The 16318-nt window shown below is 39.6% G+C and overlaps 1 protein-coding gene across 1 annotated transcript; it reads right to left on the bottom strand.

The window, feature by feature from the left end:
* Window positions 1-5938: 5938 nt before the first annotated feature.
* HIGD1C (HIG1 hypoxia inducible domain family member 1C) lies at window positions 5939-14731 on the bottom strand. Its single transcript, XM_053455803.1, has 4 exons — window positions 14597-14731; window positions 10085-10186; window positions 8093-8227; window positions 5939-6937 (listed from the first exon to the last, which is right to left on the bottom strand). Exons 2-4 carry the CDS (start codon window positions 10176-10178, stop codon window positions 6873-6875), a joined length of 294 nt encoding a protein of 97 aa, XP_053311778.1. The 5' UTR covers window positions 10179-10186; window positions 14597-14731; the 3' UTR covers window positions 5939-6872.
* Window positions 14732-16318: the final 1587 nt, after the last annotated feature.

Raw genomic sequence — 16318 nt, 5'->3', positions numbered from 1 at the left:
TGTATTAGTAATGTGTCTCATGGAGGTGGCACCAGAAACAGTTCTTCTAGGGTGCAAGAAAACAACGTTACAATATCATACATTAAAATTATGGTGACAGAAAAGTAATTAATACTTGGTCATTTCCAGGGTATATCTGACCTTTAAATATAATTCCTTGGGGTCTTCTTGTAACCAGTATAGAAAGAAAGATTATTTGATTCATTGTAGATAAATAGTAGTAAGAGTATATTTGCTGACTGTAATATTACAGTGTTACATCACGTGTAATTGGCATTATTTGCATTTTACCAGAGACTTGAATATTTTACAGATGTAATTATTTCATTGACATTGACGATAGTCCAACCCTGTACTAGACAGAGGTATTTGGCAAACTCATGGATCTCTGGATTCTTTAAATAAATGGACACGCCAGAAAAAAGTTATTTAGGTAAATTATGTCGAGTAAAAGTGGATGAGTAAAAGCCTTGCTGGTAGTTTTTCTTTGTGTCATCACACCTCTGATTTAATGAATACAAATTATTCATGTATAGATGGGTTAGTTGCTGACGGATTCAATATAGTATAGATAATAAGCACTTAGTACATACTGTACCATCGGTGATGTCACCTTTCTTGTTTCCGAACACCTATTCTTATTATTCTTTGCCAAGAAAAATAGCAGTACTGCGGGGGGAGGGGGGGATTGTCATATGTTACTAATAACTGAATATGCTGCAGTCGCTAAATCACACGAGTGTCATACTTTTATCCAACATTCTTTTTAAATTACCCTTAATATTATCCTGCTGCGTTGATCTCTTCGGTGTGTATTTATTAGACTGTGAGTTTGCAAGTGAGCTGAACAATTTAACTCACCAACTGCGCCATGTGTTATTTACCAACCTCAGTGAGATTCTCCTGCAATAAGGACTAAGCTGACCCTGCTTAATGCATACAGTGAAAGTGAGTGGATTTCTTAAATCTCTGTAAATTCATTATCCATGTTGCTGGGCCAGCTCGGTCATTTGTGCTCAGCTTCTACAGAAGCCAAAAAATACCATTGCATTATATTTTTATAGAGTGCCACCAGCTTCCATAGAACTATTACAATAGGGGGGGTATAAAGATCAGCAATAACCATAAAATGAACTTACTGTGATGAGAACAGGTTATCCTAAGGGATAAATCTTAAGGTTTGGGGTGAGGTATTTTGACTAACCCACTTCATTTTAACCATATTAATCTACAACTGTCTCAAGATCAGAACAAGGCAGGTAGGGGGGTAATGGCGTGACTAGGAACAGTGCTATAGGTTGCCTGCACCAGAAACCTGTTGGTTGTGATACTTATGAAAGCACACCACTCACTTAAAGGCATGACACTTCATCCCATCAGGACGGATTTATTGGTGACTTGGCGTGGTGGCGTGGGGCACCATTAGGCATGAGAAGAAGTTAAGCATGTGCTTAACATGTTAAGCATTGTTGTCACTATTTAAGGTACTGTATTTATATAAAAAAAACAGCCAGTCTGTAAGATATTCAGAAATGTACAGTCTTTGACCATTTGTTAACTGTATTGTTCATGTACGTTTTCAAAAAACAATACTTTAAAAAGATCTAGATCTTTCCCCATCACCATACATTTCAAGGCTCTGCTTTTTAATCATAGAACTGATCAGAAGGCGGCCATAGGTTGTTTCTGTTACATTACATGTATCACGGGGCTCTTTGGCAGTGAAGGGGGTTACCGCACTTCTTTTCCCAAAAATTAAGGTATTAATCTAGCCAACAGTATTTTTTGACTGTAAGTGTATCTGTGGCTTATTTATATCATGAACGTTATCTGTCAGCCATGGCTGGGTTTATTGCACTTTACAGTATCTGTAGAATACATCTTGTCTGGTGTTTTGAATAATGATTTACTTATTAGGTGTAATATATCTATTTATCATGTGAAATTAAATCTAACTATAAATGGTCTGTGTATGGAACAAAGGATGAATTTAATTACATGTATTGTCCATGTCAATCCCATGTGCACGGATGATAAATCAGATGTTATTATGTTTATGTCACTGTGATCATTAACTCTCCACTGGATGGTTCACTAATGATTTTTGTTGTAATGGGACATAATACAGATGTGTTTTTTTTTCGATCTGTGGTTTATTCAATTTCAATTCAAGCCCGAGTAAAATATGGCTATTGCATTTTCATTGTGTGGGTCTGACATGTATTTCATTTGCTAGACACTGCTGTTATTTACTTGTTTGTATAGAGTGCTTTAGATTCCTTAATCGAAAAAAGTGTTTCTCTAATTTTGCAATAAAAACATAAAAAATGTAAACGTGTGCTATTTGAGTGTATACCAAGTGGGAGGATGTGCAAGATGGAAGAGAACAGCGGGTCCAAAGTATGTAGGGACTGTCAACTTGTGTGGAGGCTCAATGAGTCACTACATATAGAATCCGCATGATGGCTATTCAAGGGTTCATATTTAAAGAGTTTTCATTAGACATTAGGACATGGACCAAGAACGGTTAAAAAAAATTGTTTTCCTTCCTTTTACATACCTTCCTTTCGTACTGTGCCTGAAAGTTCCTCAGTGTGGTATCATATCTACCAGATGTGTACATTTGTTCTTTCCATGGCTCTACATCCACAGATAATACTTGCTCAGAGGAAGAACAAAATAAGAGTTGCTGTACAATTGGTGTTGTGTTAAACCAGACATGACTACAAAGCACAAACAAACACAGATCTGATAATTTATGTATTTATTAGCATGAACAGAAAAGGACAAAATCATTTTTAGTCACACAGTGTTAAAAAGTGTCACCAGATAGACAACACAATCATCTGCTAACAATTCCAAATGGGTAGAGTGCACAGGCTGCGTATGTTGGGGTACTGGCGTAGTTAAAGGAAAAGCTTGACTATAACTTGGGTGCAGTCAATAGGAGTTTGGCTCAGAGTGATTTCCAACATTGATGAGCATTCAGCTCCAGAAGCAAGGAACAGACTCTTCAGAATCTAAGTCTGTTTTATATGTACCCAAGCCGATAAGTTACCACGCTGGTCTATTCGTGGATCAACTCTTTTTGGTTTTCCACTGCTTTTTAAAAGAACCTACATATCAGGTTGGTAATTACACAAAAAGTAGTAATAAAAATACCCAACAACAATATCTATTTATGAAAAATGTAACCACCAGGCATTATTATCAGTTGGTACACTTAATATAGAAATAACTGCATTTAAGCAATACAATCTCCTTGGCACTTGAATAATCTGTAACGTTTTGACTGGACGCTCCAGTCATCATATGCACTTAATTGTGAAAACAAGGGGGATTCTGCAAAACCCTATATCTATGCCTCTTTTTCCCCATTGTTCGGCTCCTTGGCTTACAGGAGATTTGTTCACACACATAACCTGCTGCCCATGGTATACTTATCGCCAGTAAGCTCCAGTACCCGGGGAAGGAACAGCGGAGACTTCAATGGAAGTGCTTTACTGCCACTGATTGGCTGTTTTAGGCAATTGGTAGTGTAAAAACTAAGCTAACGAGGAGGTGTTGCAAGTCCAGATTTAACAAATGCATATTAAAGTGCTCACAATACACTGTCCCCTAGCAGAGTACAGTTCAATAAACTTCTACTTTATACTAATAGTCTATAAAAAATGTAAAGAAGTTGGCAAATATGTGTTGCCCCATTCTCATCTCGCAAGCAAGAATGTCAACATACAGTGCAAAGGTTGTGTGTAAATTAAACTATTTTCATTAAATAATGGGATAATTAACAAGGAAGCTAAAGGAAATAAAGAAAACATCCATATTTTTACTCAAAAGAAAATTTATGATTTGGTTTTAGGTTTTATTTTTCATTACATCTAAATTCTATGACTTGTTGGTGGCAAAAAATACATGTTTGGGCTACTCTGGAGCTCGCAAGATTGAGAGGCTCAAAATCAATTTCCATTGCAGCTGGAAGAATTAAACCCAGCTGTCACAGTACATTCGGAGAGGAACACCAAAGGTCTTTGGACATACTGAAAAAATAAAAGGTTTACTGTTCCTTTATAGCAGACATGTAACTAACATACAGTTGACACAACTACTCTAGTGCAAAAGTCAAAGACAGACCACCTTGGTCATATTCTACAGGAGTCTCCAGCTATTCTCTGAGTAGCTCTCAAGTGACCAGAACACTCCATGGCCAGATAAGAGAGGGGAAAAATTTTCACCTTTTAAACTTTTTCATTAATCATAAGTAGTTTTAATTAAATTGGAGGCTGCAAACTGTGATTAGAATATTCAATTATCTTCAAAAATATGTTCCAGTCAGTTGGATCGCCAGCTGTTTTGGGGCTGAAGCCATTGGTATTAATGGTCATAGTCCAAAACAGCTGTCTATACACTGAAGCTAACTCTGTCTAGAAGAAAACATCCTCAAAAGGCATGATGGTTCCTTCTTAATGCACCTTCATCTAAGGCAGGGGCGTCCAACATGCGGCCCGCGGGCCAAATGCGGCCCGCGAGACCTCGAGGTGCGGCCCGCGTAAGATCGGCAGCCAGGGCAACCGATCTTACGCGAGCCGCACCTCAAGCCCTGCTACTTACTTGTGGGAGGGTCTTCTGGACTGCACACAGAGGAAGCGGAGTTCACGTGACATCCTACTTCCTCTGTGCTTTAGCAGAGAAGGCAGAGGGAGGCCGCGCCCCCTGCTGAAGTCTGTAAGCGGCATCGAGGAGCTGCCTTGCAGGTAAAGAGGTGGGGAGGGTGTTTGAATGAGTGTGTGTGATTGAGGGAATGAATCTGTGAATTAATGATTATATGAATAAATGAGTGTGTGTGTGTGTGTGATAGCATGGATGTGTAAGTGCTGGAACCTAGGGATGATGGGACTGTGATTGCTGTTAGCAATCACACTCCTATCATGCCAAGTCAGCCAGTACATGCTGAAACCTGGCCAGCTGCCCCCCTTGTGTATTGATGCTGCCAGCAGTATGGGGTCTGCACTTACAGCCACCCTGTACCAGCATGTACTGGCTGACTTGGCATGATAGGAGTGTGATTGCTAACAGCAATCACAGTCCCATAATGCCTAGGTTCCAGTATTTACTGGATGGATGTGTAAGTGCTGGAACCTAGGCATGATGGGACTGTGACTACTGTTAGCAATCACACTCCTATCATGCCAAGTCAGCCAGTACATGCTGAAACCTAGCTAGCTGCTGCCCTTGTGTAGTGATGCTGCCAGCAGTATGGGGTCTGCACATCACTTACAGCCACCCTGTACCAGCATGTACTGGCTGACTTGGCATGATAGGAGTGTGATTGCTAACAGCAATCACAGCGAGCACAGTCCCATCATGCCTAGGTACCAGCATTTACTGGTTGCCTGGGTTGCCAGCATTTACTGGTTGCCAAGTCATATTGCTAATTTTGTCCAATTGTGTGTTACCTACTTTTATTAAAAATGTGAGTTTTTATTATTATTTTTAAAGGTGGGGGTCATTTTCGGTTTTGGCTAAGTGAACCCTGAATGTTTTGGTCCAGAATTTTCATTTTAGTTCATCCCTAGAATAAATCTAGGGAATCCTGAATTTGTAGTCGCAAAACTTTCTAGGCCCAGAAATCAGTGAGAGGAAGAGTAAAGGTTTTGTGTTATTTACTTTATTTTAATCTGCATATTTTATTAAAGGCCATATTTTTTGTCACAGTGAAAAATGAGTGCGGCCCGCGCACGTATACAATTCTGATGAAGTGGCCCACTGCAGAAAAAACTTGGACACCCCTGATCTAAGGCCTTGTCTTTGCTTGTTTTTCTAAAACTAGAAAAAAAACTATAGTTAAAAATGATTGCAGATGGTTTCTACAAAACCTTGAAAATAACATGAATTCACACAAATTGCTCTCTCTATATATATCTTGTTTTTTTCAATGTACTTTTGGAAAGCATTCAATGAATATTTATTAAAATGCACACAATCTAATGCCTGGGCGTTCAACAAAAAGACCAATATTGTCTTTAGGCAATACCAAGTTAAAAGAATAGTCAAGCAAAGACACAAAAAGAGAAAGCTAAGCGTGATTTGCTTCACAGTCCACTAATGCCAAACCTCTAAAAGTGTGTAAAACTTACTTCTTGCTCCAATGACTTCATGTCATCATTGAGAAAAGTCAGTAATTAAGATGTCCTCATGCACTGTACTCACTACCAATGCCAGTGGCTTGTAAACCTGTAGAAAAGGTGGCTACTTCATTGAAAGAGGCTTACACACTATAAATAAGCTTGAGAATTCCTTGATCAGTGCCACAACATTTCACCTTATTCTGTTCTGGATCTCCCATAACTCACAGCTGTCTAACAAAAAGCGAGGCTGTTATAGAACTAACTAACGTGATTCACTCATCTGTGCTGCTTCTTTACTAATTTGTCCATCTCCTTCGAAGACCTGGATCACTGTTGGAGGCCATGTTTCAATGGTCTGGCGCTACAGAGTGCTGATGAAATACACATGATTGTGAAACTTTTTTGAGACCACCTTGCTGCTTGTTATAATGTGAAGACAAAACCTCTGCTTCAGAAAATATTAGGAACTGTTGGGTGCCCCAAGCTACATACTTTTTCTTATATGGTGACGTATATTGACAGCACATTGAACAAAGGCATATTATACAGCAGTTAGAGGTACATCTACACTTTTATGGTCCCCCTGTCTACTCCTGCTTTGCTGACTTCCTAATTCCACTACATTTTACACATATAGTTACATCGACAGCATATAATTGTGCACCCCCTAATGCTGTGAGATGAATGATTGAATAGGTCTCAGAAGAAGATGAATGAGTGACTGTGTGTTACAGGCCTGCCGCTTTACTCCTCAGATGAATGGTCAAAACGAGGCTTGATATATTCCTTGTACATGGAGTATAAAACACCTAGACCAAGAAGTGAAGAAACATATTACAACTTACTGACCAAGTAAATACATTTATAAACAGCATTAAAATATGCGAGGCACAAGTAAAAACACGCTTCTCTGACAGGAATTAGCCAACAAAGAAAAGAATCCAAGCACTCCAAACAGCTTCCAGTCTCTAGGATACTTTATTAAGCGAGAACAAACAAAAGCAACATTTTGGCCAAACAGGGCCTTTGTCAAGCCAAGGAATTAGCCAAGTCCACCAGCAGTAGTAGGACCTACTGCTGTCTACAAGACAGAAAGTGACACCAGAAAGCATGCAGCTGCTACACTATCACGTACATATCGAGTAGCCTTTAGGGCTAGTATGTAACAGATATGTTGCACGCGGCAACCTGATCTACTGGAAGAGGTTTGATTAGTGACAGCGGCTGGATAGAAAAAGCATGTTTAAAATAAAAGTGTAGTTATGGTGCTTCAGCTGGGTTCTCTCTTGTGAGTTCACTCTAAAAGTAGGGTGATCACATCGCCCATTTTTCTACGAAGTTGCTGACCAGACGTGGAAAGTGCTGCCCTGCAGTGTGTGGGAAGTTGGATTGATTCCCTTTCTTGAGTTTATGCACAGTACTTTCCACAGGGCTGCTCTTCACGTGTGCTGACCAGCAACATATGAAACATACATGTGTCCTGAACAAAAACTGACATGGTCACCCTTTCCTGAAGCATCATTTTGCTTGGGTGATTGGAAACTCAATTGGTTGATGCCCTGTTGTGTGGCCTCCTACTTTTACGAGGTCAATGTTCAAGCTGAATGCACACCATATGTACAGGCGGGGTCTTCACATTGACACAATCAAGGTCTACATTTGAAATTATCCTGATACGCACTATTCAACATCATGGGTTATTCCTTTATTAATACAGTTGTCCTCTCGCAGTGTAAGCTACCCTTTAGAACTCCAGTTTTTAGAGCATGATGGGAATGGTAGTTCTAATACCCGGCAGTCAATTTATGTGAAAACGCTTAATGAGTTGTGAATTGTCTACTTAGAATAAATTCCCCTTTGACCATCGCTACTAATCCCTGGCACCCATGAGTGATCCCAATACCACATGGCTATGTTCACCCTTGTCCGGACTGTGCTGTTGTTCAAAGATCATCATCACTTACCAAAGGTCATTGCACCAACCACAAAACCTTGGGCACCAACTCTCATGTGAATGAGATGAACAGACATTTTCTGGTCCCCTCGACTACGCAGCCGGTACAAACCAAGGGCCACCACAGCCAGGAATCCAGCCACTCCTGTGTGATAAAAAAAGACCAGTATGTACATATATTTATCTCCAAGAAACACAAAACTATTTGCCTTTCAGTGTATTGTATATCTAGACTTGGCATTGAGTGTTCGTAGGTAGGCAGAGAAAAGCTAAATAATATATACAAATACCTCATTAGATTTGCTTTATAAACAATTGCCAAATTTTACAAAACCTTTCTTGGACATTGATTATAGAATACATGATACTGTGGTTTATACAAATTACAATGTATATTCCCCTAGAGCCGGGCTCCCTCCACCTAATGTATCGGTTTGTCTTAGTCTGCCAATTCAAGTCTTGTCATACACCTTGAATATATGTATTGTTAGAAGTGCTGCGTAAATTGTTGGCGCTATATAAATAAAAGATTATGATAACACTACCTAAGTTATGATAGTGGATCCTAATCATTTTGTTTTTACTTAAAGACGCATTAGGAAGCAGAATTAAGTTTAAAAAAGAAAAAGTTGTACAGATACTTCTTTGCCTCTCGTTATGAGCCTGAGACTAGTTAGGTGTTAAATTGAGCCTGGTGCCAACCAACACCAGCTTGCCCAGTTATATCTGTTTTATTTATATTCTTCTATATAATAATTTATATATAATGTACATTCAGTTCAATAAAATTACTTTACCCATGCTACCTTTAAGGTACCAATTTCTACAGAGATGCAACTTTCTGCTCCTTCTCCTAAAAAACGGAAAGAAATCCAGAAGGAGCCACTTAAACAAGGTGAGGTCACTGTGGCTTTCCATCTGCCTATAGTGCATACTAATTCGTTTTGCCTGCTATTGAGGTTTGCTAATGAGGACACATCACAGACTCCAGATTGCACTAATAGGTAATGTTTTCTGATCAAAAGCCTGCAGGTCTTTATTGCATCAAAAGCCAGGTTTAACCCTTTCCTTCCGGACACAAATGTTGGTTTAAATTGTTTAAAATCATTTCAATATCAAACTCAAGAGGAACACAAAAGGTATATATATATATATATATATATATATATATATATATATATATATATATATATATATATGCAATATTAATAATAATGAGATTTTAAATTGGGTGCTGCTGTTTCAGGGAATTTGTTTTAGGCTGATAAGAAAGGGGCCCATGAGATCAAACTAATAATAGATTGCAAGCTAGTAATAACAGTGCCATCTTATGGATGTTGCCATTGTTGTTAGTTGTGATATTTTATGTGCCTGTCCACAAGTTCTACAAGGAGCTGTCTACATAAGAAACTCTTATTTATCCAACGAAATCCTTCCCTCCGTAGATTGTCCTGAGTCAATGTGTCAGGCTGGGTGATTAAGATTAAGTCATTCTATTGTTAACCGTAAGAGCAGTATAGCAAGGAAATGTAAGGGATGGAAGTTGCCCTTTAAGCATAATAGCGAATATTAGAAAAGAAAGTTTTCATATATTATGGCTGTATTCTGCTCAGCCGTTAATGAAAAGCTCACATGAGTTACCGGATGTCACCAAATTAATCTACTTTCTGTGAAATTATATATTACTCGTAGCGAAAAGGGCAAAATCTCTTGTTTTTGTAGAAAAACGTCGTTAAAATGTTGCACTGATGTCATAAGAGAAAGCTGTGAAATCCAGCCAGATGTTATATGTTCACAGCTACTATGCATGAGACATGAATGCTGTATATTGCGATATATATTTGTCTTCCGCGTTGTCAACAACTCTGGCGTCTTATGAACCACACAAGAAAACAGAGCAGTGATCAACGTGCCGCTGGAAGATAAGTGTGAACGGCAGGATCCTTGGAGTTCCAGCTTGGGTAACAAGGATTAGATCTATCGCAGCTTCGGAGTACTTTACCTATCGGAACAAAAGGAGACTCCTGGGATTTCCTCAGAAGCTTTGAGGAAGTCGAGTCCAATGAGCCAGGGGTCCAGTCATCTGAAGAAGACATGACGGTTTCTGACAAAACAAACAATTCCTTATTATATGCCTAAAATATCATGTATAAAACAATAATAATAATAACGTAACAGAAAGTTACACGGCCACAGTGGCACACAGACATTTAACACGGCAGTGTCACATTCTACTCCACCATCTCTATATTTAAACATAAACAGAAATGTGTTACTTTTGCTTTAAAAGGAAATAGGTGACCTGGTGCGGCTACTGAAGACTAGAAAGCAGGGGGGAGTCTGTGTACTCCAAGGCAATCGGGCAGAGTCGGCAAGTTATCTCGCCGTTTGCTTGGTTGGTATGCCAACGCTGCCATGCACGACAGCGAGTCCTTAAGTGACCTCCGTCTGTTATCAGCTCAGCCCGGGCCAGCGCCAGCTCGCTGAAGCGGTTAGCAGAGTGAAAATAGCTGGGAGACGGCAAACAGGAACCAAACAGGCGTCTGAGCCGAAGGGAACTAATTCTCCGTCATTTATCACATTTCTTTCCTTAATACTGTGGCGGAATACGGTTTCAAAGCAACACCTGGCACCTCCTGTTTCTCCTGCCAAAGGGGCTGTTAGCCCTGCATAATGCATTCTTAAATATTAGGATCTCACCTATTAATCATATAATATTTTGTACAGCTAAATGTCACAGTTATGCAGCAGCCAGAATGCAGAGAAGTCACTCTGATTACCCAAGATCCCTCTGGGGCCGAGATGTGAAAACGTTCTCCACGACTACAGAAAAAAACCTGACATATTAACTCTTTTACTACTTTATCCTCAAAATGCATAATATCTGTAATTCTATTTCAGCAACCAGATAAGCAACTTGCAAATTGAAAGAAAACTACTGTATTCCCTGAATAAAAGTGCAGCTGAATGAAATGAATTGATTCTATAATCAACAGCGGCGTCCACAGATATATCAATTGATTGTCATCATATATCAATTGTCATGCGTTCCTTTTTATTAGACTTTCTTTCTGAAAATGCAAACATATCCCACAGCACAAGGGGTCTGGTAAACACAGGAGACATTATGCTGGTTAAAAACTATACTTATAAAAGAGATAAGACCAGGGTGGTGGGGGTTGACATTAACCCTTTGTGCGCCACACCCTGCATTTCTTAATGCAATGCATTAGATATCTTTTGGTTACTGCAATGTGAATAAAATCAGGATAGCTCCAAAGTTTAATCATTTAAACAATATAGAACCTCTTTACCATATATGTTTTTCTTCTAGTTTGTTAAGGGCTGACCTTGAAGATAAGTCAATCAAATGATTATGACGAAGGTTCTGCTACCTCCTCTGCCTGTCCGCCTACTATTCCAGGTTATTAAACACAAAATAAAAGACAAAAAGAGGTAAGAAGGGGAACTCAAGTGAACTATAACACAGTTTTATTGCCCTATAAGAAAGAGACTGTAATTTATAAGTTCCTGAGATATTGACCTTGAAGCTAACCATGTGCTGATAACACAGGCGGACACCGTTATAAATACAAGTGCAGTCTGGGCTCTTGAGATGCTCAATTAAGTGAGAATTCAAGACCAAGGACAGCTCCCATGGACACGACCACTTGTACACCAAAAAGATTTGTATTTATTGTTTTATATACCGTATTTGCTCGATTATAAGACGAGGTTTTTTTCAGAGCAAATGCTCTGAAAAATACCCCTCGTCTTATAATCGGGGTCGTCTTCTAATCAGACCTCAAATAGAGGTCTGATTAGGAGACTAAGATCCAGATCCCCCGCACCGCTGCAGGGGACCTGGATCCTCCTGTCGTCGCCCCCCCCACACACACACACTTACCGGTGCTTCCGGAGGTGAAGTTGGCAGCGGGGGTTTGTATGCGTCCGTCGCAAATACCTTCCCCGACTGTCAGAGATCATTGTTCCAGAGTTCCTGATCTCTGACAGCCGGGGAAGGTATTTGCGACGGACGCATACAAACCCCCGCTGCCAACTCCACCTCCTTCCGGCTGCCGCGGAATGAGACGTCAACCCGCTGCCCCGGCAATACACCAGGAAATTGGAAGCACCGGTAAGTAAGTAAGTAAGTGTGTGTGTGTGTGTGTGTGTGTGTGTGTGTGTGTGTGTGTGTGTGTGTAGGGCATTTCTGGAATGCCTTACACCCCTATATGCCACTCTGGCACTTAGGGGGTTAAAAGGCATATTATGGGGCAGAGTGGCATATAGGGAGGTATAAGGCATTTCAGGAGGCAGAGTGGCGTTAAGGGGGCATTTAATAGAGCACTCTGCCTCCTGAAATGCCTTATACCTCCCTATATGCCACTCTGCCCCATAATATGCCTTTTAACCCCCTAAATGCCAGAGTGGCATATAGGTGTATAAGGCATTTCTGGAGGCAGAGTGCTCTATATAATGCCTTTTAACTCCCTTAATGCCACTCTGCCTCCTGGAATGCCTTATACCTCCCTATATGCCACTCTGCCCCATAATATGCATTTTAACCCCCTAAATGCCAGAATGGGATATAGGGGTATAAGGCATTTCTGGAGGCAGAGTGGCACATAGGGGGTCAAAAGGCATACCATGGGGCACAGTGGCATATAGAGGGTTAAAAGGCATATCATGGGCCACAGTGCCATATTGGTGTGGCAAGCCTGGGGGCAGATGTGCGTAACTGGGGGACAGGTTGGAAAATACAATAGAAAATATAAAAGAAATAAAAACAAAAAAAAAATATTTTTCTCAATCATAGCTTTTATTAAAAAAAATAGTTTACATGAATTAACATTTACTGGTAAAACTTTTTTCCTTTAGGGTCGTCTTATATTCAGGCTTTTTCTTTTTTTCCTAAGTTAATATTCAGATTTTGGGGGGTCGTCTTATAATCAGGGTCGTCTTATAATCGAGCAAATACGGTATATAGCGCCATCATATACCGCAGCGCTGTACAATGAGTAAACCGGACATAACAAGTAGGATATAATGTAACAATTCGGCTGAAACAAGAGGTGAGGAGGGCCCGGTTCCAACGAACTTACAATTGTTTAATATATTGGTGGGACTTGTACTATAACACAGGAACTCTTCAGCCTAAACCGACTCCAGCTACATCAATGACTACTTTATTTAACCCTGGATCTTGCTTTACACGCGGGATTCTCTCACGCAATCCTTTTTTCAAAGTAACGCTGTCAGGATGCATACTATGTATTGCTTCTAAAATATATATATATTTATTAGACCTTCAGAATGACCGAAGCACAAGCCTGTCACATGTGTTCAGCCCACGAATAGATGTTTGCATTCACTTGTTTGAAAAGTAAACAAACGTTATAGGTTTTGGAAAGTAATACATAATACAAGTAAAACAAACAAAATACTTTTTGCAGCATCCCTCTAAACATATCACTGTATTAGAAACATATAAGAACCATTTGATTCATCTAGGCTCCCCATTTATCCTGATATAAGACGTTACAGTCCTTGTGTTAGATTTAGGATAGCTTTATGTATATCCTATGCATGTTTAAATTCCCTCACTGTATTAGCTTCTACCACTTCTGATGGGAGTCTGTTCTATGTATCTACCACCCTCCCAGTATAGTCTAACTTCCTTACGTTACAACTCAACTTCTCCTGGCAAATGGGTAATAAACAGTGGATTTTCTCCCCACAATGTAAAAAGGCCATTAAACTGTCCCTATCCAAATCATTTATTTTTATGTAAAAACTCAAGTAATATTCTTTAAACCTACCTATTTAATTTCCCCTGAATTAAACCCGACGTCAGTGTGAAGATTTATTATATGACATACTCAACGGGTGAACAAAAGCTACATCCAAATCCTCCTATCATGCGTACATTGAAAAAAGGCCGTTATTATTTATTTTGTTATATTTGTTTATTATTATAACAAATAACGAAAGAACCTCATGAAAAATAACACCAATAATTGGAAATAAATTAAATGAAGAAAATTGGATTCATTCAACCTAATGTTCTATAAGTAATAATTTGCCAAACTAAGTAACCTATAAATTAAACATATTTAACACTGGTAAATAGCAAATATATCATATAATAAAATATAATTTATATATATATTGTAAAACTTAGGTTAAGTATTTGTGGGTAGGGATTTATTATTTCATATATTCATTTATAAAAAAAATAAAAACCATCAGGATATGAAAACATGACGTCACTGGCTCTAAGTTTATTTGCCGTTTAATATTCTTCTTGTCACTCTTGATATATTATGTAATCAGACTAGTTAAAGCATCAGATATATAAAAAAGAACTTTATAAGAATCTTATATCGTTCTAATTCTTTTAAGTTTAAGTTTATATGCAATGGACCGAATTCACTTAACCCCTTAAACGCTAGTTGTGTGGTTAATACCTCGCTTACATTGTGTGATCACAGAAAGGGGGGTGATCACATACCTTGATATTCCACAATAAAAGAAAGGTCCGCGGTGTAAGCTCACCTCACTCCTGGAACTGTCCTTCTGCTGTTGGGTTCGAAGACCGAAAGCAAATATTTCGTATTCACGTCAGGCAGTCACCGACCGAGTGCCGTGACGTCATCGGCTACTGTAGCCAATCAGCAAGCGGCATCCAGATAAAACGAGATCCATAAAACAGAGACGAAAGTCATGAAAGGATGGATAGCGTTAAGCCACGCCCACATGTCATTGTAACCAATCCATTGCTCTTCCGCTTGTGACAGCAAAATAAATGCTCATAGATTTAAGGTTTCGATATGTAGGTGCTGTTGGAATCTGATTAAAGCCACTTTCCAGTGGATGTTATGTATACGGATGCGTATGTGATAGTTAAACTAAATATCAGTTTATATTACATGTATATATTTTATCATACATATTATATACAAATTTTATGCACAGTTTGAACTGATTGCCATGCATTTTACTCATTTGCTCATTGGAGTTTGAAAATGAGGCCTCTTGTCTTCTGGCAAACTTAAGTGTGATGCACCCAATTCCTAGCAGAACATGTCAGCTCCACAGACCACTTGGTCAGATCGTTTGAATCCGACACGCACATTGGAGTGCATTTTGCATGAAGTAAAATACCCAGGAATCCATTTAAAATGGACTCCTGTATGTGTTTTGCTTGAGTGTGGAGCTGGGGTATAAATATATAAGTTCATTTATCTATGAGTTCCTTTTTTGCTAAGTTGCGAGGTGGGGCCTCCATGGATGGGACTTGTTTGTCCAGCACATCCCACAGATGCTCGATTGGATTGAGATCTGGAGAATTTGGAGACAAAGTCAACACCTTGAACTCGTTGTGTTCCTTAAACCATTCATGAACCATTTTTGTTTTGTGGCAGGGCGCATTATCCTGCTGAAAGAGGCCAATGCCATCAGGGAATACCATGTCCATGAAAAGGTGTACATGGTCTGCAACAATGCTTAGGTTGGTGGTACATGTCAAAGTAACATCTACATGACCGGCAGGACCCAAGGTTTCTCAGCAGAACACTGCCTTATTCCCATAGTGCATCCTGGTGCCATGTGTTCTCCAGGTGAGGGATGCAGATGCACCTGGCCATCCACGTGATGTAAAAGAAAACATGATTCTTCCATTGCTCTATGGTTCAGTTCTTATGTCAGGTGCCCATTGTAGCCACTTTCGTCAGTGGACAGGGGTCAGCATAGGCACCCTGACAGGTCTGCAGCTACACAGCCCTATATGCAACAAACTGCAATGCACTGTGTGTTCTGACACCTTTTTATCAGAACCAGCATTAACTTTTCAGCAATTTGAGCTGAACACATATCGGGGTGTTGTTTGACAGTGACATATACCAGGAACTGTAAATGTACAACGTGGTTGGGAAGAAATACACACACAAAAATATTACTGCAAACTTTGACAAAGGCTAGTGGTAAAATGTGTGCATGCAAAGATTTAAAATACCAGCGTTTAAAATACCCATGGGTCTCTAGTTTTCAAAAAAATATGGTTTTATTGGACACAATTAATTGGCCAGATCAACGGCATGCAGGGGCGTAACTAGAAACCTCAGAGAATCTGTTAAGGGCCCCCCCCAACCCATCTATCCCTTTCTCACTATCTACCCTCTCCCTCCCTACCCTGTCCCTCCCTACCCCCCTTCTCACAATCTCCCCTCTCCCT

The sequence above is a fragment of the Spea bombifrons genome, chromosome 2 (genome assembly GCF_027358695.1).
Source record: "Spea bombifrons isolate aSpeBom1 chromosome 2, aSpeBom1.2.pri, whole genome shotgun sequence".
Taxonomy (NCBI): Eukaryota; Metazoa; Chordata; class Amphibia; order Anura; family Pelobatidae; genus Spea; species Spea bombifrons.
The sequence above is the reverse complement of the archived record's forward strand: the minus strand, read 5'-3'. Positions and strand labels throughout refer to the sequence as shown.

Coding starts and splice junctions, on each gene's coding strand:
- HIGD1C (XM_053455803.1), bottom strand. CDS start 10,178: ATGTCTTCTTCAGATGACTGGACCCCTGGCTCATTGGACTCGACTTCC. Junction 8,228..10,084: donor GTCTCCTTTTGTTCCGATAG/GTAAAGTACTCC, acceptor TTTATCACACAG/GAGTGGCTGGATTCCTGGCT. Junction 6,938..8,092: donor GGTTGGTGCAATGACCTTTG/GTAAGTGATGAT, acceptor TTCTTGGTCTAG/GTGTTTTATACTCCATGTAC.